The sequence below is a fragment of the Erpetoichthys calabaricus genome, chromosome 1 (genome assembly GCF_900747795.2).
Source record: "Erpetoichthys calabaricus chromosome 1, fErpCal1.3, whole genome shotgun sequence".
NCBI classification, from domain to species: domain Eukaryota; kingdom Metazoa; phylum Chordata; class Cladistia; order Polypteriformes; family Polypteridae; genus Erpetoichthys; species Erpetoichthys calabaricus.
Genome location: NC_041394.2, coordinates 53,370,482 through 53,390,137, shown reverse-complemented (window position 1 = coordinate 53,390,137; position 19,656 = coordinate 53,370,482). Strand labels below are relative to the sequence as shown.

General features: G+C 37.3%; 1 protein-coding gene across 1 annotated transcript in view; it reads left to right on the top strand.

The window, feature by feature from the left end:
• Positions 1–19,656, top strand: part of ank1a (ankyrin 1, erythrocytic a) — a 638,168-nt gene that overhangs the window by 543,485 nt on the left and 75,027 nt on the right. The window contains 4 exon segments of the mRNA XM_051928287.1: positions 920–1,048; positions 3,995–4,114; positions 15,584–15,668; positions 16,346–16,420. Coding sequence (XP_051784247.1) covers positions 920–1,048; positions 3,995–4,114; positions 15,584–15,668; positions 16,346–16,420 — 409 coding nt within the window.

Here is a 19,656-nt window from a genome sequence, read left to right as displayed (position 1 = left end):
GTAGACTCAGTGTGAGAGTCTCATATCACTATGTTAACACACAGAAGAACGTTTTCAGTACCCAGAAATAGAAATAGCCTCTTGAGGAACTAAGAGAAGCGCCTAGGCCAGCAGACAGGTCTCTCCAGTGTGTCCTTGCTTGGCCTTAGATCTCTTGCCAGTGTGCAGTGGTTAACATACCTCTGACTTAGAAGCTTCCCACAGATTTCCTCCCTCATTTCTTTAATACGAAAGGTTATCACTGATATTGGTGGGTCTTGGAGGTGAGGGAGGAGATTAATAAAGGGCATGATTGTCTTCTGAGTAAACAAAAAAAAGCAAGTACAAATTCATCAACTCCAGACCGTGGGACAGTATCCATAAAAATCTGACTTGTTAATCATGTTTAATCGAATTTGGATGCTGGGAAGCTAAACCTAATCACATTTGGTGTCGTTTGTAATAGTGCTGTTCTTTTAGTTGAGTTTTCCTTTTCTTATACATACAGCTTTTTTTTGCATTTTTTGTTCAGTGGTCACACGTTACTAAAAGGCAGAACTTAAAACTTTAACTACATATAATTACTAATTTAAAGTGCCTTCTTTTTAATTTGTGCTTCTGATTTACAAATATGTTTAATTTAATTCAATGTATTTTTTATTAATCTCCCTTACACTAATAAGACTGACCTGCTACACATTACTGGCCAGATTGCCTATATTTTTCACATACGGTTATTTTGTTGAGAAATCTAAGCTGTTTTATTATTTTCTAATCGTTGCCTTTTTCTTTTTGCAGTGCTCAACAGCTTTTTTGATTTGTCCATAAATGGTAGTACAATATTTAAATATGGGATCTTCAGCTTGTTCATGCTCCATGTCCTAAGAGGTCTAATACAAGAATTACAAATATGATCTGATTTTATCTTATAAACCTACAGGTTCTAGAGGGAATGCCGCTTCATCTAGAGTGTTCAGGAAACCTGGTCCCTATACGTAAAGCCACCCAGCAACCACGAAGCTTCAGCTTTCAGGCATTTCGAGACAATAGGCTTCCAGTGTCTGTCAAGGTTTGTATCAAAGTGTGCCTAATGCATCTGTATGTCCTGCCTATCTGAACTCTGCTGGTTGTGCTGACCTTCACAAAGGAGCAGATGGATGTGATATACCTATCTTCATTCTATATGATGATTTATAAAACAAGGACTTTATCTCCTTAACGACTGCATGATATAGTCAGCCTTCCTGAAAATAAGAAGGATGTTATGTAATGGCAAAAAAACTAATTTTAGGTTTTATCTTGCTAATTGTACAGATGTTGCATATCCTCTTTAGAAATAGTTATATTTATAGATTTCTTTCCTCTAGCTTGTTAGCTTAAAACCACTTGCCAGAGCTAGATATTTTGGTTTAAAGGGGAGTCTGACACTCATATAAGGCTGTGGAAATCACACAATAGTGTAATGTTGGATTTCCTTAAAGCGCCTCATCCAGATTGGATATACGAGGGCAATCCCAAAAGTAAGGTCTCCAAAGCGGTGGGGACGTAGAGAAACTGTTCGTATGGCTGTTGGCCACACTGTTCTGATTGGTGCTTCCTCCACTCCCAAACAAGCATGTGCGGCTTCGCTGGGATGCTCAATCTTGGATTGGCATCCCTTGAAAATGGAGCTCCCGTTGAACGCTACCGCCAAATGCGAAGTTCGCATAGGAGACCGTCAATTTCCGACTAGACAGTCGCGAGGGTTGAGGAAAACATGCATAAAGATCAGCGGTTGGAACTTCATCACCCACCCACCCACCCTATAGTCCGGACTTGGCACCCAGTGACTACCACCTGTACCCTAAGTTGAAAGAACATTTGTCGGAAGGCGATTCTGCTCCAACGAAGAGGTGAAAGATGAGGTTCAACGCTTCCTGAAGGATATGGCGGTGCGGCTGGTATAACATGGGCATTCTAAAACTACCACAGCGTCTACAAAAACGCATCGACCGAAATGGCGATTATGTAGAAAAATAAATAAGTCTTTAACCTTTAAAATGATGTTAACATTATAGAAAATAAACAGTTGTTTGTATTTCTAAAAAAATAGGAGACCTTACTTTTGGGATTGCCCTCGTAGATCAGTATGTTGCAGGATAAGCATTATAAAGGATTCTACAGCATACAAACAAAAAAAAAAAAACTTTTCAGGACATGACTTAAATTAAAAGTCTTTGTTTGTTTGTTAATAATGGGGAAGCCAAGTGCACCACTGAGCCCCAAACCCTAGACACAACTGACGCAAATACAGTCACGGGTTCAAATAAAAGATATTTATTATCCATAATACCTTCCTCCACAAAACATCACCAATAACCAGGAGTTCTCTTCCTTCTCTATTCTTCTTCAGACTCCTCTCCTGACTCCTCTTTCTACCACAGGTTTTGCCGTCATCCTCCCGACTCTAACTTGATCATGTAAGGACCAGCAGCTCCTTTTATCTTGGAGTACTTTCCATGCCGGGGCATAGCAGGGCAAAGTACTTCTGAATCAATCGGAAGTTTGTTAAAGTAGGAAGTGTAACTCTCACAAGTGCACTCTGGTGGCACCCACTTACCCCAGTAGGGTTGTCTCACGACACTACAAGTCCCAGCATGCCCTGCAATTGTCCATAGCCGTACCTGCCTCTAGAGATGCTGCCATCTAGTACTTTGGGGAGTCATATATTTCTGAAACCGAGATTCCTCCACTGTTTTGTCATATTGGCCTCCTGTCCATTATAAGGAATATAACCAACCCCAGCCAGGATGCCTGTCCCTTCCTCTCTCTCACACTTACAGCTCTGACCTCTTTCTCCGACTAAAGAGGCTTCAGCCCAGTTCTTATCCTGACTCTAGACTCATCTTTACTTCTGGTTTAAGGTGACTTTATATCCCTACCTGGATTAATTCTGGACATTTTCTAGAATCATTTGTACAGTCAGAGACAACTATATTGAACTATTGGGTATACTGGACTATAGCTCCCTCTCTGTCTGTGCATCACTGAACTCTCAGTATACTTTAAAATGCCAGGTCTTCACAGCTTGTAGGGTGTCCAGTTCATTAAAGGGTCAACCAGTTCCACTCCAATATACCAGGGGCTGTGTACTGTACCCTATCAGAGACCCAGTAGATTACTGGCCTTCCCTTAAATGGGCAACCTGGGCTCAACTTTCCCTTCTGTTTTTGCTGACTCTTTTGGGCTCCTGTGGTTTCTTGCTAGTGTTCCCGGTACCTTTGTGCTCTCTTTCTCTCTGGATATGTGTCTGTGCCTCTCTCTAGGTAGAGAGTCATTAGCCATCTAGCCTCTACAATATATGTTCCTCTTAACGTTACACTATTTCTCTCCCTTTTTGGTTGGCTTGTCTGTTGCATTTCCAGTATACAATTAATAACAGGATCTGCCTCTTACTTTTTGTCCTTTTTGTCACTCACTAGTTTACGGAGTTGCTCTCTCTTTGCCAGCATGTCCCTCCTTCTCTTTTTTAGAGGATGACAATAACTGTATGATTAGTTAAAGGTGTTCGTTCTGCTTGATTGTCTCTGTTTGAAACAACAAATCAAGATCAAGCTGAAGATGTGTGGATTTCCTTGTGTAGCAGAGGGGCCTCTTACAGTTCACATATCACTACTTGTTGGAGTTTGCCATCAGAGCTTGGAAGTTTTATCACAGCACTTATATAAACATTAGTCCTTATTTAGGAGACAATTATACCCAAGGCGATTTTCAAAAATCAATATACCTATAATGTATTTAAGTTTTTGTCAAGTAGGTATAAAGTTATCAGGCAACAAAGAACAAAATTTAAAGTACAAAGAGTCGACATTAACTGGGAGAACTAGCTCTGCTTGTTATCATTTTTTTTTGTTTGTTATTTACCTTAGGTTTGTATGTTATGGAATTAGGAGAGAAAAAAAATCAAACTGTGAAAGAAAAGGCATCTCTCCTTGTTCTGTAACAACAGTAGCTCTCATTTTCTGTTTGCTCATAGGTGCGGGACAGCAGCAAAGATCCTTCAGGGTTCCTCTCATTCCTACGTAAGCCAACGAAATATGAAGATAATCAGCATGTCCTGTGCAACTTGAACATCACTATGCCACCATGTACCAAGGTATGCACATGTCTTCATAGGACTTTTGTTTCTTGTTATTTCCTAGAAACATTCCAACAGAGCAAAAAGAAATTGTGAGATTGCCAAAGGAAAGTGTATATTTTATTCATTCCTAGGCCTTTGCCTGTAATTATGAGGGTAAATCAAAAACCAAAGGCAAATTGAAAATTATGTGGTAACGGTACAATGACTTATGAGTAACTTGAACATGTACAGCTCAGTACTCTTCCGTTAGTCTAGCTGAAGCCAAGGTCACACATACATGTACACTCACTTGTGGGATTGCACCATTGTTGAATGTTTTTGAGCAGAGGGAATTTATGAAACTATGCACTATGGCATGTGCAGATCCATAACTGAGATCTGAGATCCAAATGTTGCAGCTACAGCAAGCAACGCAATCTGTTGGTCTTCTCTGTTAAAGACATTTGCCATGTTGATGTGGGCTTGTGTGCATGATGTTGTTGGTCGACCAGGTAAAACCTAGTTGATAACACTTGTTCTTCCCACTTTAAACCTTTTTACCCATTCATAAACGTTTCATAGAGTCATGCTGTTTTAACTGCCATATTGAGCCAACATCCTTTGGTGAACATGATATACTCCCTCTGCCCAAAGAAATCTCACTATGGTGAGCTATTCAACAATGATGCAATCCCACAATGGACCGTCCATGTTCATTTGTCCTTGGCTTCAGCTATACTAACAGCAGAGGGCTGAGCTGTGCATGTTCAAACTACCTATAAGCCATCACAGACATGTTGAATTGTGTCATTTTCTATCCATTGTGGTTACTGCATAATTTTCAAATTGCCTTTGCTTTTTGATTTACTCTCATACATAATTTTCTCCTAGATTAATCCACATGAAGCATGCAGCTGTCTTTTTGCTCATTTTTCATGTTGCAGTACCTTTTTGTGCTCAAGAGGGCAGCAAAATTAGAGCAGAACGCTTCTAACTGTTTTACATGACCTCATCTGATCACAGTATGAATGTGCCGCCTGACATTCAACATACTATTTACTGTTCCATTTGTTTTATCACTGGAACTTACTAAATGGTCAATAATATTTCATGTAGTAACTAACCAATTGTAACATCAGCTTACTTCTCTTTTTCAAAAAATTAAGATGGCTGACCCAGCAGCACATTTTACGCTGGTAAACATCTAATTTTCCAAGTCTGATGGTTATTAGGTTGCAGTGCTTTTGTGCACCTTCAAAAAAGACTTTTTCTGCCTTCCCACATATCTGCCATCACTTTCTCATTTAACACTACCTGTCTTGTTAGGAAGGCTCAGCAATTCCTTTAATTTATAAGTGTGCTGACAAAATTGAATCTGTCTCCTCCAGATCGTCTCTAACTTGTGTGGGTGCACAGCAAAGAACATACTAAGTAGATGCACTGTAGTCTGTTGCATATAGAAAATGGCAAGGCCCTGCAGCAGGTGATAAAAGATTACATTAGATAAACTTTATTAACCTAAGGTGGAAATTTAGTGGTCTAATTAATATCTAAAGCAATACGTATATCCATACAGAACATTTATGTTAAAAGATATTTGAAAAATGCCCTTTCCATAGTCTCAAACTACACACACTCCGGCAACAAAACATTTTCCTTCCTGTCATCCAGTTAGTGATTTTGAAACATTCAATTACATAGGGCTAGATTTTCAAGCAGAATCTACACCAGGAACATCATTCTCATGCAATCATATACTTGACCTGTGACCTACACCCCACAAGCAATTAGGTTTTTAATGACTTATTGGTTCCTTATTATGTCTAATTCATATTACTACTGTAGTTAATTTGTAACAGATTGGAGCCGGATGGTTTTTGCTTGAAATATGTTATCAGCATGTAACTTTCCGATCGCTAGCCAGTCTTGTGATTTAGGGGGAAAATATTTATAAGGCACTTTCATATTCACTGCACTTCTAGGTCTTCACTTCTGCCAGTAAAGTGGATTAAAACATCAGCATTGTGGGAGTATTTCTAACATGTTAAAAGTCATAGTGCGTGTCATCCTGCAGACTGAAAGGGAAAGTGTCTCCTCATATAATATAAGCAGGACATTACTTCACATCTGAAGGCCATAAATGTAGCATGCATGAGTCTATGGTCTGTTAATGCAATAAAATGAAATCACAAAAGTTTTTCTGCTGGATCACCAGAAACTGTAAAGATGGGCTCTAGCTTTTGTGATCAAATAGCATGTGACCACATTAAAATAAATCCGTAATGATCAAAATCTAAACCGCCATGGACTGTGCAATACCCCCAGGGTTGGAGTGGTGCCTCAGTTTCCCGCAGGGTTCCATGGGAATTGGAGTTGGGTGTAGCCCTGTTGGGTCCCACAGGCACCACTCCAACCCTGGGGACGGCCATCTAGCATCCAGCAGGAGGTATTGCACAGTCCATGGCTGCTGTCCTTGAACATATAATGAAAGGGCGTCTGCCACAACAGAAACAATGAAAAGATGCAAAACCAACACATTGACCTGACTGGTGATTTGAACACTGATGCCTAAAGTAGTAAATGGCAAGACAGTCTAGATAACACATAAAATGTTTATTTGTACAGATATTTTTTATTATTATGAATTTTTTTTAGCAAGAACATTAATAAGTATGTTTTTAATGTTTTATTAGTAATAGAAATGCCATGGACGATGAATTTTGTTTTTAAATCTTTATTTCTTTGGTGTGTATGTCACACTCCTGTCCTTCCTTATATTTTCCTAAATTTCTGCAGTTCAAATGCCCATATTATTGCAACTCTGAAATTCTATTCAAAACACTGGATTGATGGTATTTTTCTTATTTTTTAAACATTAAAGACCCCCTATTTCTTCCACAAACCATGTCGTTGAACATTGGTACCCAGGTGTGAATCGCTGTCTGTCAACCTGCTCACACTTAACTGCATTTGTATATCCTTTTCACCTTTCCAAATTTTCTCCTGCTGCTGTCATCAACATTACTGAACATTGTTTCCTAGATGTGAATTTCTGCCTGTCTTAATCAGACAACTATAAAATAATCAACGAAAAAATTTCATACTTATAATCACTCAGATTTTTTCACTATGCATGATGGAAAAGAAAAGAAATCTGAAAGCTGTGGGTACTTTATTTATTTCAGCTAGGTAAAAACCTGGCAATAAACACACTTGAAATTAAACTGAAATGTTTTTCACAAACCATGGAATAAGAAGACAGTAAGCATGAATTTGACATGGGGAAGAGAGAACATGTGAAGTGGCACATAGTGGATATTGTGATTGAGCCATGTGAAAATTACAGCAGGGATGGTAGCTCACTTGCAAAGTTTTCACAGACATTGCAGACCCGACATTGCCTGCAAATGTGAGACTAAGTGGTGCACTGTTTTTTGAAAATGGATGGACTGATGCAGTGTCATACTAGACTACAAATAAGGCTCCTTTTTAGAGAAAAATATGATTTTAGTACAGTTATATTGAAATGCTGGCACATGTTTTGAATTGCATTCAAACACAACCTCACATATTGATTCACATACATATTTTGATTGTAGATGCATAAACACACAAAGAAAACCAACTGTTTCTTCTTAATGTATTTCTGTACAAAGTAGATGTCAAAACATTGCAAGTGAGCTGCTTTCTCCACAATGTGCCATCTTGCACATTCTTCTTTCCCCACATAAAACTGATGTTGGCTGTGTACACTGACAGTTTTGCTGCTATGTCAAACACTTGGCACACCTTTTGCAGAACTGCCTCATATGTTATAAGTAAGGGCAGACAGACCCATTGATGAGCAGTTGTTCTTGATGAAATGTTGATGCCATTTTATACAGTTAAAGTCAAACAAACCCAAGAAGCTGCTCATGTAAGTAATAAATATAACTGTATATACTGGATACTATTCTCTATATGGAGAAAGAGCATACTTGATGGCCAGGAAATGACAGTGTAATTGGTGATGTGACTTGTGAGCCTTTCACAGGAATGTGAGAAAAGTCACTTGCAAATAAACTACTTGCTTAAATAAACGTAAATACAGTGAGCATTTTTGGTGCATGAGCCACTCAGAGTAAAAAAAATTATAGCAGATTAGTGATGTAAACATTATTATACTCAGACCATCATATTGCCTACTATTTACCTACATAATCTTTGAACTGTGCTAGTTATGCTGTAATTTTATGAATTATTTACTGTATATAGAAACGAGGATGGACAGGATTAGGAACAAGTACATTAGAGGGTCAGCTCAGGTTGGATGGTTTGGAGACAAAGTCAGACAGGCAAGATTGCGTTGGTTTGGACATGTGCAGAGGAGAGATGCTGAGTATATTGAGAGAATGGTGGCTCTGAGGGTAAGGATCTGTGCTGGTATCCAGAAGCTGGTGCTGGTATTCCAATCCCCGTCACTGCCAAAAGAGATCCTACTCTGCTGGGCCCTTGAGCAAGACCCTTAACCTGTAATTGCTCCAGGGGAGCTGTAGAATGGCTGACCCTGTGCTCTGACCCCAAGTGTTATGCTAAAACGAACACATTTCGAATACAAGAAATTGTATAAGGCGAAATAAAGAACAAAAAAAAAAGGATGTTAAGGATAGAGCTGCCAGGTAAGAAGAACAGAGGCAGGCCTAAGAGAAGGTTTATGGATGTGGTGAGAGAGGATATGCAGGTGATGGGTGTAACAGAGGACAGGAAGATATGGGGAAAAGATGATCCACTGTGGCAACCACTAACGTGAGCAGTCGAAAGAAGAAGAAGATTTACTGTATATAGAAAAATGTTGTTTTTACTTAATATATTTTATGCTTCAAGTTTACTGAAAAGTATAATTTTGCTTTTTAAAATTAAATACTGAAGTGTCTTTATACTGAATTGGAGAGCAGGTTTGGAAAGCCGTTCATGTAACAGCATCCCTTTGGATCCTTCTAGCTCCTGGTGGAATGATCCACTACAAAACCGGTGAACACACACAATAAAAGAAAAAGAAAAAAAATGCAAAGTGTTACCATTAAATATTAGTTTGTACTTCATTTATTATTTTATATGTACAGCTGAATGAAATGTGTTGTTATGCGTTTCGCTAATAAATACTGAAGCAGTTTGCTGTCTTGCGGCTATACAGTCCTGCACTTTTTTTGTTTGTTTATTTTTTTATTGAAAACTTATGCCAACATTTAAAGTGAATATATATATATATATATATATATATATATATATATATATATTTATATATACTGTAAGTGATATGCTATGTGCCAGGAAATTATTTATTTTTTAGTTCACTCAAGCTGTATTTGGCTAGCTATAGCTTTTTGGAGTTGGGATGCATTATCAATATGCCAAGCTGATGGGCACTAGTGAGAACAAAAGAGTTGGTGATTATATTGCTGAAATAATTCTCGATGGTTCAAGTGTTAATTTAGACATTTATAAAGTATGTTGTGGCCACCAGAGGGTGCTCCAGTCACCCAAACCTGACACAGACAGACACAGACACAAGTCTTGCCACCCAGCACACCTTTATTATAATGGGGAAACACTTTTGTTTCACTCCCCACAGTAGCACAGTTCCCAAGCACCAAAGCACAATGCCACACAGTTCTTTCTTTTCTTCCATTTCTCTTCTCCATTCTGCCCCCACTCCACTTGCAGGCTTCGTGCTCTTCCTCCTGACTCTGGCTCACTGAGTGAAGTGAGGCCATTCCTTTTATGCTGCTCCTGGGAGTGCTCCAGGTGTCTCATTTTCCAGATCTGGAATCACCCCCAGGTGTGGTGAAAGCCCAATGTAGCAGGGCTCTGCCTCTTCCAAAGCTCCCCCTGGTGGCATCCATGGAACCAGCAGGGCTGCAGCAAACTACCATTAAGCCCTGTGGGAATCTGAGGTACCACTGCAACCCTGGGGGGTTACCATCTAGTGCTCCTGGGGAGGCAGTGTCCTGTGCACATCTGCCCCCCCCCCAAGGTCCTTCTAACATATTGGCCTCCCAGCTGGGAAAGGGCTACAGCCATCCATCACAATGTGTATGGGATGAAGGGCAATGCTAGCTGCACCACAGTTGATATTTCATGCAGTGTGTTGCTTTGATTTTATTGCCTTTTGTGTCTGTTGATGGGGGGTTGTTCAATATTTCATTTTTTTGTGGGAGATCTTGCAGCCTATCCCATCACAAAGTGCAAGCAATGATTTATTATTTTACTGTGCAGAATAGAAGTGCTTGTATTATTTTGTAGACTTCACCTTTAAAGTTAAATACATTTTAAATATAAAGTGACATCATTTTGTACAGAACTGCCTTGTGATGTACCTACACTGTATAACATACTACCTGCTTGACACTGTATGAAGTAGGGAAAGTCACACTGGCAGTGTGGACTAAACTGTTCATAGCCAGCCCACCACCACTCGTTATCTTTTGGAGTTTATTTATTTATTTTTCAATTCTTACTCAGTGCAACACTAGACCAATGACATCACTGATCTGCTTTTTATTTTTGCTGATTTACAGTATAGTATATGAAAACAGCTGTATTGTTTCAGATAACTGTAACTGTTCCTCTTTAATGAGTTCACATACAGTAGCTGTGAAAAAGTGTTTCAGTAATTGCTCAATCAATTCAATTCTCCACAAAGTGTGTTTGAATAGATCGTATGACACAAAGAATGCAATCAAAACTGGTCAGGAGAAACTTAATCAGTGCAAATCTAGTATTTTTAGCGTCTTTTTATTTATTAGGTATTTAATATTTATTTATTTTTAATTGACACTGCCTTGCTTATTAATTTGCGTTTTCTGTGTTATAAAATTATAAAGCATTTTATCACTATATAAACTGCACTAGCGAGACTAGCAAGAAGTGATTTTGTTTCTTTAAAAAAAAAAGAAACAGGATGAATGGAAGGTCAGCTAATCACACAACATACAAACACTTTGTCACAAACTTGATCACAAGCCATAGCAAGATTTGGGGCAGCCACCCGTATACAGTTTTCCTGCCTGCTAAATTGCAAACAAAAAGATAGCACTGGAGTTTACAAATCAGAGTCCAAAACAGAACTGAGCGAGTAGGGAAAAGGTGGAGGCTTTTAAAGGTCAGGATAGGAAGTGACGTCAAAAGGGCTGAGATCTAAAGGGTCTTCAACCATAGGCTTGGGCCTGCACATGACATCAAGGGGGCCGGAACCGGAAAGGTCTTCATCTATAGGTTCAACCCAGAAGTGATGTCACCAGGGCCAGGTGGAATTTCCTGTGAATGTTGGCTAGGATTGGCTCCAGCAGACCCCCGTGACCCTGTGTTCGGATTCAGCAGGTTGGAAAATGGATGGATGGATGGGTCTGCAGGGAAGCGAGAAGAAGAATCAGTGCACTCTGCCCTATCCCAGTCTGGTTCAGAATTGCCCTCATTCAAACCCTTTAGCTGCCTCCCATGCACACCTGTGTGACAACTTACACCGAACCAGATTGAATTTGCCAGTTTCCTCACTGTTTTACAAAATTGCGGAAGTGTATATTCACATAAAATATATTTTAGGATGAAGCAACCTAGTAATAGCATCAACAAGACAAAATATAAACAAAAATAGTCCTTTAATTAACAAAAATAAACACAAGCAGAGGTGGGTTGAACATAGAAGCACAGAATGCACCATAATAAACTGAACAGAAAAACTATATGGATCTTGCTTCACTATCTGCGTGGTTCTCATCCCTTTCCCTACCTCAGAAGCTCAATGAAGTTCTCCCTTTAAATCATTAATGTCACTCTCCCTCTTCACCCCTATCTCCTGCTCTAGCAACTGAGCATTCTCCCCAGATTTGAAATATCTTGGCTGTCACACATCTTTTAAAGCTAAGCTTTTTTCCCAGCCAAGACATAAAATCATTACTATGGCATGGTTTGCCCCACATGTACTTCAGAGACACCAAAGAACTCAATTTTACAGCACCTTGTGTTGTGCATGACCAAAGCTTCAGTTGACTTAATTGGTTACTTTCGACTAGGCAACTTGGTACTGTCAGGAATTCATTGTTAATTTACTTATAGTATTTATTTGTTTATTTTATACATCATACTGTATGTATATAAATACTTTTGATTATGAATATTTTTTGTTACTCCTGTGTCTGTTTATTTGTTTTGCATGCATTCCTTCACTTTTGTGTTTGTAGATTTTGTGGGGGCTAAGATCATTTGTGTTAAGTTGTGTTTGTGTGGCCACCTGTATTAAACACCACCAACATTTTGAACAATTAAAGAGAAGACAAGAAACTAGTACTCAAATAAAATAATTTAGGAAAGGTCTTCTGGTGTCAACTTTGATTTGTCCTGCTAGCTTTCTGAACTTTTGATTCCGACAATAAATAGTCTTTGACTTTTCCCTTGTTAAACAAGTTCCATGATCACTACCACTCACTGTGCAAGTCTATTTGTACTCATCTTTGTTCAGCACAAACATAACAGGTCCTTTCAGTTATAAGGAAGATTCCTTTCATGCCACCTGACAATCTTGAGGTCTTGTAGTGTTTTCTCTGCCCGGCCTAGCCTAAGAGTGTCCCTTATCGAACAGTTATACATCCCTCAATGTTAGGTCAATCACCCTAAAATTGTATATGGAGAAATGGTCTTCTCTTTATTGTACTCCACTGTGTCATGTGCTGGTGCTTTTTATTATCACTCTGTCAGGACACCCAGCATATATGCAGGGCATACCACCTCCTACCAGCCCTGCACTGCCACTTTGTCAATATGTGGGACCTCTCATGCGCGGAAAGCTCATTGTGGCAAGTGGCTTGATTACAATAGCGAAAAGAGTTATTGACACAGTGCATCATTTACATCTTATATTGTTTAAATGAACTAAGCCTTCAGGTTATAGCATAGTTACATTATTGACATATGTATATTTATTCCAAGTCAAAATACATAAAGTAATGAGTAAAGTGTCCCATTCAGAGCCTTTTCCACATTTACAGATAGCAATATTTTAGAAAAATCAGATATAGACAGTGTATATGTTAGAGTGAACATACACTGTATGTTGAGTAGTGATTTCTGACCCTTAATAAACACAACTTGATCATGAGAAATATGAGAAGGTTTTGCTTTCTTGTTTCTATTTACAAGACCTTGACTGGAACTTTATCATCATGTTTTAGAAGACAAATCACAATTTATTATTTTATTTTCCTTAGGAAAGCCTGATATAGATGCTTAGCACAGCATTTTAAGTAGGGATTTTTTCTGTGTGCTTCAAGGAACATCGCTAATACTAAGAGCAATAATTTAGAATAGTAATTGTGCATTTTTTCATTTTGTAATGGCTTTTGTCATTTCAGAACGTGTTAATGGTCCATTGTTTCCGCTTATGCATTGTGGCTGATGGCTGTGGTATATGCAAGCTATTAAGAAAACGATTATTGAGGACTTATTTTGTTACACTCCAGAAGAGTGTAACATTTGATGGTAAACCCTTATTATGTTATTGATCAACAGTTTTTGAATCTGAAAGAGTACTAATTTGTGTATTATATACAGTCTGAAATCTTACTATGCCGTTCTTCATATTCATATTATGATGATTTAAATGAAGCTGAAGAGGCCAAATAAGAGGATAGTACTCCTCTACTTGGCTGCATTGAGGCAGTCTCTGGTTCTTCCCTGTGAAGTGACCATGTTGGCCCTTTACGAAAGTATTCAGGCAAAAGGCTGCTTTGGAGATATAGCTCTTTAAGGAATTCAGATGACTTGCTATGCATTGAGAGGAGCGGCTATTAGAAGGGGTTTGAATTTGGTGTGCCTATAGCCAAATAGGGTTGTAAAAATTGTGGGGTGGATGTACCTGTAATGGAAATTACAACTGCCTTGTGCTGTTAACTGTAGAGTCAGAAGGAGAATTGTCTTGGTAGAAAGAGATCAGGGCCATAAGAGAAATGTGAGATTAGAAGACAAGTGGTGTCTGTGGTTTCTGATGGTGCAGGTAAGGGTGAGCCATACCAACAGACACAGGTGTCTCAGGCCTGTTAAAGCCAGGCTTATTGGGGAACCTGGGGCTGTTTTATTTTGTCTTTTCCTTTGTATTCTCTATGTGGTAACTGTCTCTTTTTTGTTTTAAGGAAAAATAATAAAGTTTCTATCTGTCTATCTATCTATCTATCTATCTATCTATCTATCTATCTATCTATCTATCTATCTATCTATCTATCTATCTATCTATCTATCTATCTATCTATCTATCTATCTATCTATCTATCTATCTATCTATCTATCTATCTATCTATCTATCTATCTATCTATCTATCAGCTTTTAAAAAATGTGCCTTAACATTATACCAGGAGAGGTAGATGGTACTTGCAATGTACACACCTGAACAAAACTGATATCTGATTACAATATAGTTGCAATTGCATGCACAATCTGTACATGTATTTTACTAAAAATTACACTTCAGTATGTTGTAAATGGTTTTTGTTTGCCAGTGATAAATGTATTAAATAATTTGTGAAATACAGAAAAGATTACTCTCTGTACCTAAAGTAGTTTATGCAGAGTTTTATCCCATCTGATTTTTTTTGGATTTGTAAATGAAAGAATAATTTATAATCATGTTAGTTATAAAACAACTACCATTTTCATATCCTTTTATTTAAAAAAGTTCAAACATATCACTATTTCTTCTTTATTTATGCACACAAACCTATGTTGATTTGTTATAAGAAAGATACCCTTAGTTTATGTAAACAGCCACAAGAAAATGTACCACAGAACAGACTGTAAATGTTTGATGAACATTGAAGGCAAGCAAAACATCTAGTGTAATTATTAATACCTTTAGAAGCTTCTCAATGACTTAAATACACTTGGTAAATTTAAGAGCGATGCTTTTAATTGTGCACTCAACCAAGCAGTTCAGTTTACATTTACCAATAAAGACCTTTAAATGCACCCTGTGCTGAGTTTCTTTCTGTTTGTCAATTCATACTATCCGTATTACCTGCTAGCCCATAACCTTAAATCTGAATTAAGAGTGTTCAATAAATAAATGAATGAATGAATGACTGTTTAAATCTATTGAAAGAGTATTGGAACTGAAGGAACATTACAGAACCCACTGGAAACCTCTATTTTTTGGCTTGTGGCTGAAACCTAAAATAACAAAACGTAAAAGTATCCATCATTCAGGCTTTGCCATCTAATGGATTTGCTTCATGTACTGAATAAACAGTATATTACATCATAGGAGGGGAAGTATAACAAGGTAGAATGAACATCTTCCATTAATATTTAACATCTTTAGAATGGAGCGTGAAGATAATGTTCAGATAGTTTTCACCTGAGGCAGAGTTCTATAAGGAGGGCAGGAGGCGGTCAGTGCTCTTTTCGTGGGCCATGTTCACTTATTTACTGATCTCGGCTTTCATAACTGTGTAACGGTACATCACTTTTCTGTATGGCAGACAGTGGGCAGTGAAGACAGAAGACGAACCCTAACACCACTGGCACTACGGGAGCGGTATAGTGCCTTGAATGAGCCAGCCATGGGTAAGCTCTGTACTTCTAAAATTTTTATTTTTATACTGTATTGATGATTTCTTCTGTTCAATGTATTGTATTGTATTGACCCCCTTCTTTTTGACGCCCACTGCACACCCAACCTACCTGGAAAGGGGTCTCTCTTTGAACTGCCTTTCCCAAGGTTTCTTCCATTTTTCCCTACTAGGTTTTTTTTGGGAGTTTTTCCTTGTCTTCTTAGAGAGTCAAGGCTAGGGGGCTGTCAAGAGGCAGAGCCTGTTAAAGCCCATTGTGGCACTTCTTGTGTGATTTGGGCAATACAAAAATAAACTGTATTGTATTGTAAGGATTTCTGTTTGTTTGTTTGTTTTTTTTTTGTTTTTTTTATTTCCAGATACTGTAAAGAGAGTCATACTGTATATGTCTGTACTTGTAAATAAATCTGTGATTTTTTTCTTTAATTTCTCAATCCAGCTAAGAACAGACTGAATCTCTGTAAAGTTTTCAGGGATGTAACTTTATTGCTGTAAAATTCATTACTTTTTTTTTTTAACCCTGTCAATTTTTTTTAAATAAATTGCAGACATTACTGTATTTCTTTGCTATTTACCCATGTACTGTGAACTTCTAACCATAGCCATTATGTGCATCTATTGTCAAGAAGAGATACATTTAGTGTGCTTTATTAATCTGTATATTTTTTGCAGCCTCTATGAGTGCCATGGAGAGAACTGAATTGAAGATGGCATTAATATCAGAACAACTGGGCCTCAGTTGGGCAGGTCAGTGTTGTTTTTTTTGTGTTAATTAACTGTAGACCCCAGTGGACAGCAAGTCTCTCCACCAATACCCCAGACTTATTTATTACTTTGGAAGTAAGAGCAGGTCATCACTCCGACAAAAAAGGGAAACAACTCAACAAAACAACAAACCACATGTGCACTTTACAGTCCTACTTCTAATTGTTAATAATTTTCAGGGTTTTGCCCATTGCCTGTTTTTAGCTGAGTACAGGAATGATAGGGTGCAGAAAGGAAAAATATGAAGTGCCAATCAGGTTGTCCAACACTTTAAACAAATGGCATACTTTTTAGTGTATTTGCCTTTTGGGCTTTAGAGTACAAATGAAAAAAAAAGATATTCGGCTTATAGCTGCAAGTTACATTCAATCTGTTAGGAGCTCCATCTGGTGGGCCACTCTTGCCAAAATGATGACTTATCTTCCTCCAAGTATTACTTTTAGGACAAAATAGCTACTCAAAAACTTTCAGGTGCATAATTTTAGGTTTTCTCTTTCGTGTGTGTAACGTATCAGCCATTAGGATTTTATGTAGGTTAGGTAAAGAAAACTTGTTTTATAACAGTAGATGGAATAATGATATGGTACACAGACTCAGAGAGGGAGAAGATCCTTTTTAGGAATTTTACATATGTAGTCAATGGATTAAGTGGTCTGTAACTATTTAATTATCTAAGAAATGTCAAAATTTGTTGTCATCCATAACAACTATAAAAACTACTATTTCTTTTGACAACCATCATTTGTTTCTGGATGTTAGTAGCTATCCTCTGTCTTCTTATTCCATCCATCCATTTTCCAACCCGCTGAATCCGAACACAGGGTCACGGGGGTCTGCTGGAGCCAATCCCAGCCAACACAGGGCACAAGGCAGGAACCAATCCCTGGCAGGGTGCCAACCCACCGCAGGACACACACAAACACTGTCTCTTATTGTAAACACTTATTGTGAATTTCCCTTTGGGATTAATAAAGTATCTATCTATCTATCTATCTATCTATCTATCTATCTATCTATCTATCTATCTATCTATCTATCTATCTATCTATCTATCTATCTATCTATCTATCTATCTATCTATCTATCTACTGAGTGAGTGCAATATGGCCATTTTTATTTTACAGGGTAAACTAACTTATATTTACCGGTAAGATATTTCTGTACATCCCGATCTTTTTTAACTTAATTTTATTCAAGAAAATAGCACAGTGTACAGTCAAGCAGATAAAATTTGCAGAAATCGTACAACAAATTACTGTCTAGAAGGAACACCATAATATATACATCCCTATCTGATGTAAGGCTCACCAATGTCAGTGGGAGATGTGTACATTCTATGCTCTAAGATTACATTAATACAATTCAGTATGTTTTCCTACCCAGAACTCTGGAAAGTGTGAAAAGGATGACATTAGAATATTAGAAGAATTTTAATGATAATATAACTTCTACAAAATTTGCCCTTAAAAAGTATCCAAAAATACTCCATCCAAAAATAATATTTTTATTACACAATTTTATTCAACTTGCCTTTTCTGTTTGTCTGGGTCAGATTTTGCAATCAATGTTTTTTACCCACTTTTACCAAACTGATGTCCTTCAGACTTTATATGTATGCTGATCTCTGGTGCCTATGCAATATTTCATCAGTTTTGACCAAGGATATGTACGTGAATTATGTCGAATTTAAATTTCTCATTTCCTTATATGATACTTTAAGTGAATACACTCATACAGTATATAGTGCTTTTAGCCAACACACATATATATGAATTACTGGTGTTAGTCAAGTGGTTAGTGTGTTGGACTTCGATCAAATGGTCAAAGGTTCAAGACCAAAGTAGACAAATTAATTAAAAAAAAACATTTTAATTAATTGAAGTTTTGTCAAATTACTTAAATATGACAATTAATCAGCATTGGTCAAGTAGTTAACGTGGTGGATGTTCAGTCAAATTGTCAAATTTTCAAGACCAATGTACACAGATTATTCTTTTTTTTATTTTACTAATTTTTCATCATTTATATAGAAATTTGATGAAATACTATTTTAAGTGATTTGGCAAAATTAGCTCAGTGGATAAAGTGTTGGGGTTTTCTAAGAAAGATTGAAGGTTCTCCAATAGACAAACATACGTTTCAGTACTTCACATGTGTAAGGTTTCACCACGATTAGGATTTTCTGAACATGAGAAATGAACATGAATGAATATTACGTTTCACTTTAAGATCGTAGGTTAGATTCCACTCTGCCGCTAATGTCATTCCTGTCAAGTCACTTTCCCACATCATATTATGGAAAGAAAATAACACATCATATAAAACTTGATTAAAGTATGTAGGATAATGGTTATAATTGGTCACATATCACCAACAGAATCTTAGTACCAGAAAAAAATTTTAAAAATTACTTTTTAGTTCATTTTTGAATAAAATCATGTCATTTATAAATCTTTTTTTATGTTTTTATGTGTTACTTACCCCATGGTGTTTGTAATTATAGCCAAAAACAATTCTGAATGTAATGTTTTCATAGTGAAGAGATACAAGTGAAGTAAATTCAAGTATATTTAAGCAACTTTTCAAATGAAGACAAAATTCTTCACCATTGAGTGAGAGGGAAGGTGGGTCTTCATTTCAAAAGCTTGAAATAGCTTCAAATTGCTTCACTTTCATACACTAACACTACACGATTCTGATTTTCAGAAGTATTTGTTTAACAGTATTTTAGCATTTGACATATGTTTTGGATGTTGTGACCATACAGTTGGATAAGTGACAAGTGGATTATGTAACACAAGTAACTGGAGATTTATTTTTCATCCTTCAGCATTGACCCCTGCTAGCACCCATTACTATATATCATATATCATATCAGTAGCTTTGCAATCTCCGTTCTCCATAAAAACATGAGGTTAAAGATTTTTCTTAGATATCACTACAGGTAACCAACAGATTAAAAAAAAAAAATTTTTTGGATTATTCAGTTAAACTGTACAGGAATAACTCCTTCAATCTCTCCTTATAGCTCATACCTCTTACTCCCAGAACCAGCTTAGGTACCGTTCTGTGGACTTTGTTTAGTTCTGCTATGTCTTTTTTGTAATGTAAGGAGTATACAATGTGAGATATTAATGAATTATATAGTGTTAGTCTAACTTCTCTTTGCTTGTAATGTGCATTGCTTAACAAATAAACTTACACTATGCATACATTCA